At 54.9% G+C, this 7838-nt stretch overlaps 1 protein-coding gene across 1 annotated transcript; it reads right to left on the bottom strand.

Moving 5' to 3' along the window:
* Positions 1 to 1042: 1042 nt before the first annotated feature.
* On the bottom strand, positions 1043 to 6834 carry LOC139243649 (guanylate-binding protein 1-like; the record flags this gene model as incomplete). Its single annotated transcript, XM_070870815.1, has 5 exons — positions 1043 to 1564; positions 2988 to 3090; positions 4063 to 4275; positions 5150 to 5430; positions 6592 to 6834. Coding segments are annotated over 5 exons (1223 nt in total), but the record flags the coding sequence as incomplete, so codon positions are not given.
* Positions 6835 to 7838: the final 1004 nt, after the last annotated feature.

Here is a 7838-nt window from a genome sequence, read left to right as displayed (position 1 = left end):
CTTGCATTTATATATCGCCTTTCACATCCACCGGACGTCTGAAAGTGCTTTACAGCCAATGAAGTACTTTTCGAGTGTGGACATTAGTACTGTGGGAAAAAGCTTCACAGGACTTCTCAAAGTATTGTTTGGAATTATAATTGTCCTGGAAACATACTCTGCACAGGCCGGGGTTGGAGCCTGGGCCTTTCCTGCTCTGTGTGTGTGTGTGTGTGTGTGTGTGTGTGTGTGTGGGAGGGTCTCAGTCCCACACCGGGTGTGAGATCAGGCTAACTCAGCACTAGGCCGGGGGTGGAGCCTGGGGCCTTTCCTGCTCTGTGTGTGTGTGTGGGAGGGGCTCAGTCCCACACCGGGTGTGAGATCAGGCTAACTCAGCACTAGGCCGGGGTTGGAGCCTGGGGCCTTTCCTGCTCTGTGTGTGTATGTGTGGCTCAGTCCCACACCGGGTGTGAGATCAGGCTAACTCAGCACTAGGCCGGAGATGGAGCCTGGGCCTTTCCTGCTCTATGTGTGTGGGTGTGGGTGTGGGAGGGGCTCAGTCCCACACCGGGTGTGAGATCAGGCTAACTCAGCACTAGGCCGGGGGTGGAGCCTGGCCCTTTCCTGCTCTGTGTGTGTGTGTGTGTGTGTGTGTGTGGGAGGGGCTCAGTCCCACACCGGGTGTGAGATCAGGCTAACTCAGCACTAGGCCGGAGATGGAGCCTGGGCCTTTCCTGCTCTATGTGTGTGAGGGGGGGCGGGGGGGAGCTCAGTCCCACACTGGGTGTGAGATCAGGCTAACTCAGCACTAGGCCGGAGATGGAGCCTGGGCCTTTCCTGCTCTGTGTGTGTGTGTGTGTGTGTGTGGGTGTGGGAGGGGCTCAGTCCCACACCGGGTGTGAGATCAGGCTAACTCAGCACTAGGCCGGAGATGGAGCCTGGGCCTTTCCTGCTCTGTGTGTGTGTGTGTGTGTGTGTGTGTGTGGGTGCGGGAGGGGCTCAGTCCCACACCGGGTGTGAGATCAGGCTAACTCAGCACTAGGCCAGAGATGGAGCCTGGGCCTTTCCTGCTCTGTGTGGGAGCAATGTTTTCCTACATATTAAAACGGTCTGGAGCTGACGGTTGGGATCAAGGAACAGGCGGACTAACTGTGGTGCCGACCGATTCTCACACCATCGTAAGGCAGGCTGTGAAGAGAAAATCAGAACATGCCTCCGGCCCGTGCTAACTGTCCTACCAAGGAATGACCCCCACAAACATCCACCCCCAACCATTTGCAAAACGTGCAGATAAAGACCCAGAAACCGCGACTCATTGTGACTTCCCATTCTGTCTTGAAGTGTTTGTGATCGTTGTGCATCTTCTCCTCCTCCTCTTCATGCCCCTCGGACGAGTACTTTTCCATCTCCTTCTGCTTACGTTCCATGGCCTCCTCCAGCTCCTTCACACGTGCATTCTTCTCCTCCTCAAACTTTTCCTTCAACTGTCTCACCAGCTCCTCGGTCCTGAGCCGTTCCTCCTCCTCTCTCTGCTCTTCCCTGGATTGTCTCTCACGCTCTGCCTTCAACAGCTGCTCATCCAGAGCTGGGAAAACGATTCAAAAATACACGATAACAGAGTTACACCCGATATCTTTACATCTTGGGCAGTGCAGGGGGAGCTTTACTCTGTATCGAATCCCGTGTACCTGCCCTGGGAGTGTTTGATGGGACAGTGTAGAGGGAGCTTTACTCTGTATCTAACCCCCTGTCCCTGCCCTGGGAGTGTTTGATGGGACAGTGTAGAGGGAGCTTTACTCTGTATCTAACCCGTGCTGTACCTGCCCTGGAAGTGTTTGATGGGACAGTGTCGAGGGAGCTTTACTCTGTATCTAACCCCATGCTGTACCTGCCCTGGGAGTGTTTGATGGGACAGTGTAGAGGGAGCTTTACTCTGTATCTAACCCGTGCTGTACCTGCCCTGGGAATGTTTGATGGGACAGTGTAGAGGGAGCTTTACTCTGTATCTAACCCGTGCTGTACCTGCCCTGGGAGTGTTTGATGGGACAGTGTAGAGGGAGCTTTACTCTGTATCTAACCCGTGCTGTAACTGGCCTGGGAGTGTTTGATGGGACAGTGTAGAGGGAGCTTTACTCTGTATCTAACCCCCTGTACCTGCCCTGGGAGTGTTTGATGGGACAGTGTAGAGGGAGCTTTACTCTGTATCTAACCCCCTGTACCTGCCCTGGGAGTGTTTGATGGGACAGTGTAGGGGGAGCTTTACTCTGTATATAACCCGTGCTGTACCTGTCCTGGGAGTGTTTGATGGGACAGTGTAGAGGGAGCTTTACTCTGCATCTAACCCGTGCTGTACCTGCCCTGGGAATGTTTGATGGGACAGTGTAGAGGGAGCTTTACTCTGTATCTAACCCGTGCTGTAACTGGCCTGGGAGTGTTTGATGGGACAGTGTAGAGGGAGCTTTACTCTGTATCTAACCCCCTGTACCTGCCCTGGGAGTGTTTGATGGGACAGTGTAGAGGGAGCTTTACTCTGTATCTAACCCCCTGTACCTGCCCTGGGAGTGTTTGATGGGACAGTGTAGAGGGAGCTTTACTCTGTATCTAACCCCCTGTACCTGCCCTGGGACTGTTTGATGGGATAGTGTAGAGGGAGCTTTACTCTGTATCTAACCCCCTGTACCTGCCCTGGGAGTGTTTGATGTGTCCCCACACACGATATGGCTCAGTCCCACACTGGGTAAGGTCAGCGAACTCTGGCCAGGCTGGAGGGGGACCCTGGGCCATTCTTGGCCTGTTGAGGAGCTCAGTACTATCCCTGGGCTGTGCTGAGTTATATGATTTCTGCCTGTTAAGGTACAGCGCCTGAGATGCACCGACCAGGAATGACATGTCTCACAGCACCAGCTCGAAATCCTGCCCCCGTCAGCCCTCGGTCCACCCCCATCTCCTGGTCGCCAGGACAACACCTACATCCCAACCCCTCGATGACGGAGAATCAGTGCACTCACCAGCCTGTTGCTGCTCCTTCTCCTGCAACATACTGTCCACCTTCAGCACTTCGACTAAGCGAGGCTTCACCGTCTGCCGGAAGTGGTCGAGGATATCCTTCCCCTGTCGGGAGGGTAAGATTCAGTCAGGGCAGGTCACAAAGCCACCCTTACAGTACGCCAGAGAGCGGAGAGACTAGGGGCTGAGCAGTGATCAGCACGAGAATGTACACACTCCCCTATCACTGACTCTCCCCACCCATTTAATCCTCCCACAGCCCATGTACACACTCCCCTATCACTGACTCTCCCCACCCATTTAATCCTCCCACAGCTCATGTACACACTCCCCTATCACTGACTCTCCCCACCCATTTAATCCTCCCACAGCCCATGTACACACTCCCCTATCACTGACTCTCCCCACCCATTTAATCCTCCCACAGCCCATGTACACACTCCCCTATCACTGACTCTCCCCACCCATTTAATCCTCTCCCACAGCCCATGTACACACTCCCCTATCACTGACTCTCCCCACCCATTTAATCCTCTCCCACAGCCCATGTACACACTCCCCTATCACTGACTCTCCCCACCCATTTAATCCTCCCACAGCCCATGTACACACTCCCCTATCACTGACTCTCCCCACCCATTTAATCCTCTCCCACAGCCCCATGTACACACTCCCCTATCACTGACTCTCCCCACCCATTTAATCCTCCCACAGCCCATGTACACACTTCCCTATCACTGACTCTCCCCACCCATTTAATCCTCCCACAGCCCATGTACACACTCCCCTATCACTGACTCTCCCCACCCATTTAATCCTCCCACAGCCCATGTACACACTCCCCTATCACTGACTCTCCCCACCCATTTAATCCTCCCACAGCCCATGTACACACTCCCCTATCACTGACTTTATCCATCTATCAGAGACGTAGGGTGCAGAGAGAGAGAGAAAGCGAATTATGAAGAGAACAGAAATGGAGAGATGGAGACCGAGAGAGGGAGTGTCAGAAAGAGAGAAAAGCACAGGGAGGAATGGAGAAGTGGAGAAAGACAGAAAGGAAAGTGGTGGACTGACCTTCACCTCCTCGACAGTCTGAGCCTTGAATTGCTTGATGCCAATCTCCAGTGCGTCCTCCAACTCCCGATATCCCCCAGATCTCAAATAATAACCAGAATCCAAGTTCTCCATTACTGATCCCATCACTTCCAACAGTAACGCCTCACATCTTTCTACTGATTCACTTTCAACCTTGGCAACTATTGAGTCGTACCGGGATCTCAAGGACTCCTGGGAACAGGAAGAAATAATGAGACAATGACCCTGGATATCAGGGAGATATCTGTACACTGACTGGTGTCTCTCAGTCCCCTCTCCCTCAGGGAGATATCTGTACACTGACTGGTGTCTCTCAGTCCCCTCTCCATCAGGGAGATACCTGTACACTGACTGGTGTCTCTCAGTCCCTCTCCCTCAGGGAGATATCTGTACACTGACTGGTGTCTCTCAGTCCCCTCTCTCTCAGGGAGATATCTGTACACTGACTGGTGTCTCTCAGTCCCTCTCCCTCAGGGAGATATCTGTACACTGACTGGTGTCTCTCAGTCCCTCCTCCCTCAGGGAGATATCTGTACACTGACTGGTGTCTCTCAGTCCCCTCCCTCAGGGAGATATCTGTACACTGACTGGTGTCTCTCTGTCCCTCCTCCCTCAGGGAGATATCTGTACACTGACTGGTGTCTCTCAGTCACTCTCCCTCAAGGAGATATCTGTATACTGACTGGTGTCTCTCTGTCCCTCCTCCCTCAGGGAGATATCTGTACACTGACTGGTGTCTCTCAGTCCCTCTCCCTCAGGGAGATATCTGTACACTGACTGGTGTCTCTCAGTCCCTCTCTCTCAGGGAGATATCTGTACACTGACTGGTGTCTCTCAATCCCTCTCCCTCAGGGAGATATCTGTACACTGACTGGTGTCTCTCAGTCCCTCTCCCTCAGGGAGATATCTGTACACTGACTGGTGTCTCTCAGTCCCTCTCCCTCAGGGAGATATCTGTACACAGATGCTCGTGTCTTAGTCTCGATATTCATTCTTTGAAATGGGCTGTGGAGAACAGGGAGCCTGTTAAGAGTGTTGAGGATAAAAGAAATCACTTGACAATCACCTCCAAAGCACGGATATGTTTCCCGGTCTCATCCTTCAGAGAATGCTTCATGAAAATCCTCAGTGCCTCCTTGTGGTAATCCGAGAATTGAATCTTGAGACGTTCGTCAATGTGCGCTGGAGGCTGGGACATCGCTGCCACCTTGCGGTCGTAGTATTCCAGCGCGATCTTGACGGCGGCGGAGTTTTCGAGCTCCGCCATTCTCGCTATTCCACTCTCCACACAAGGCAGCTCACCTTTAGCAATGGCGTCCACGTAGGTCATGGCCAAGTGGCTCAACCCTGAGGTAGAAGATGGAGGAGTTCACAATCAATGGACCCAACCCCTTCCCATTCTCTCCCATTGTACACAATCCCAATGGACCCGACCCCTTCCCATTCACTCCTATTGTACACAATCAATGGACCCAACCCCTTCCCATTCACTCCCATTGTACACAATCCCAATGGACCCAACCCCTTCCCATTCACTCCCACTGTACACAATCCCAATGGACCCAACCCCTTCCCATTCTCTCCCATTGTACACAATCCCAATGGACCCAACCCCTTCCCATTCACTCCCACTGTACACAATCCCAATGGACCCAACCCCTTCCCATTCACTCCCATTGTACACAATTCCAATGGACCCAACCCCTTCCCATTCTCTCCCATTGTACACAATCCCAATGGACCCAACCCCTTCCCATTCACTCCCATTGTACACAATCCCAATGGACCCAACCCCTTCCCATTCATTCCCATTGTACAGAATCCCAATGGACCCAACCCCTTCGCATTCACTTCCATTGTACACAATCCCAATGGACACAACCCCTTCCCATTCACTCCCATTTTGCACAATCCCAATGGACCCAACTCCTTCCCATTCACTCCCACTGTACACAATCCCAATGGACCCAATCCCTTCCCGTTCTCTCCCACTGTACACAATCCCAATGGACCCAACCCCTTCCCACTCACTCCCACTGTACACAATCCCAATGGACCCAATCCCTTCCCGTTCTCTCCCACTATACACAATCCCAATGGACCCAACCCCTTCCCATTCACTCCCATTGTACACAATCCCAATGGACACAACCCCTTCCCATTCACTCCCATTTTACACAATCCCAATGGACTCAACCCCTTCCCATTCACTCCCATTGTGCAGAATCCCAATGGACCCAACCCCTTCCCATTCACTCCCGATGGTACAGTATCCCACATTACTAAGTGATGACGCTGCTAAATGTACATCACTGGCCTTGAGACGTGCTGAGGACATTAAATGCAAGTTCTATCTTTCTCTCCCGACGGTCTCTGTCTGGGTTCCCATACGTGTTGGATACATGGGAAGGGGAGCTGGAAGATCGGGGAGGAAGCTGGGAGATGGAGGAGAGGGAGGGAACAGAAGTCAATGCAGACTTCAGGTGTGGCCAACATCCGTGTACTCACTCCTGCCCGTGACCTGGTGGCCACCAAGCACCGTCTTAACCTTCCCGGAGGTGTAAATGTACTCGGAGAACTTGCGGAACTCCGCCACGAATTCCTGGTCCAGTTGGTCGTCAGCCAACTCCTGGATCCACCTCAGATCCTTCCGCGTTGCGGGGCACACGAACCCGAAGCAGCGGCGTGTCGGGAAGTAGTTCCGGATACATCTCCGCAGGTTGTTGTAATCCTGGTCTCGCTCAGTCGTCTCTGTCGGAACACCGGGAATCAGAGCGGTGTCACAACGGCAGATCAGTGATTCCCCCCTCCCACATCACCCCCTCCCCCCTCCCACATCACCCCCTCCCCCCTCCCACATCACCCCCTCCCCCCAGACTGAGGATCCCCCCTCCCACATCACCCCCTCCCCCCTCCCACATCACCCCCTCCCCCCTCCCACATCACCCCCTCCCCCCAGACTGAGGATTCCCCCCCTCCCACTTCACCCCCTCCCCCCAGACTGAGGATCCCCCTCCCACATCACCCCCTCCCCCCAGACTGAGGATCTCCCTCCCACATCACCCCCTCCCCCCTCCCACATCACCCCCTCCCCCCAGACTGAGGATCTCCCCTCCCACATCACCCCCTCCCCCCAGACTGAGGATCTCCCCTCCCACATCACCCCCTCCCCCCAGACTGAGGATTCCCCCCTCCCACATCACCCCCTCCCCCCAGACTGAGGATCTCCCCCCCCCCCACATCACCCCCTCCCCCAGACTGAGGATCCCCCCTCCCACATCACCCCCTCCCCCCAGACTGAGGATCTCCCCCCTCCCACATCACCCCCTCCCCCCAGACTGAGGATCTCCCCACCCACATCACCCCCTCCTCCCAGACTGAGGATCTCCCCTCCCACATCACCACCTCCCCCCTCCCACATCACCCCCTCCCCCCAGACTGAGGATCCCCCCCTCCCACATCACCCCCTCCCCCCTCCCACATCACCCCCTCCCCCCTCCCACATCACCCCCTCCCCCCAGACTGAGGATCTCCCCTCCCACATCACCCCCTCCCCCAGACTGAGGATCCCCCCTCCCACATCACCCCCTCCCCCCAGACTGAGGATTCCCCCCTCCCACATCACCCCCTCCCCCCAGACTGAGGATCTCCCCCTCCCACATCACCCCCTCCCCCAGACTGAGGATCCCCTCCCACATCACCCCCTCCCCCCAGACTGAGGATTCCCCCCTCCCACATCACCCCCTCCCCCCAGA

The sequence above is a fragment of the Pristiophorus japonicus genome, unplaced genomic scaffold, assembly GCF_044704955.1.
Source record: "Pristiophorus japonicus isolate sPriJap1 unplaced genomic scaffold, sPriJap1.hap1 HAP1_SCAFFOLD_1781, whole genome shotgun sequence".
Classification (NCBI taxonomy): Eukaryota; Metazoa; Chordata; class Chondrichthyes; family Pristiophoridae; genus Pristiophorus; species Pristiophorus japonicus.
Note: the sequence above shows the minus strand (reverse complement) of the source record. Positions and strands in the feature narration are given on the sequence as shown.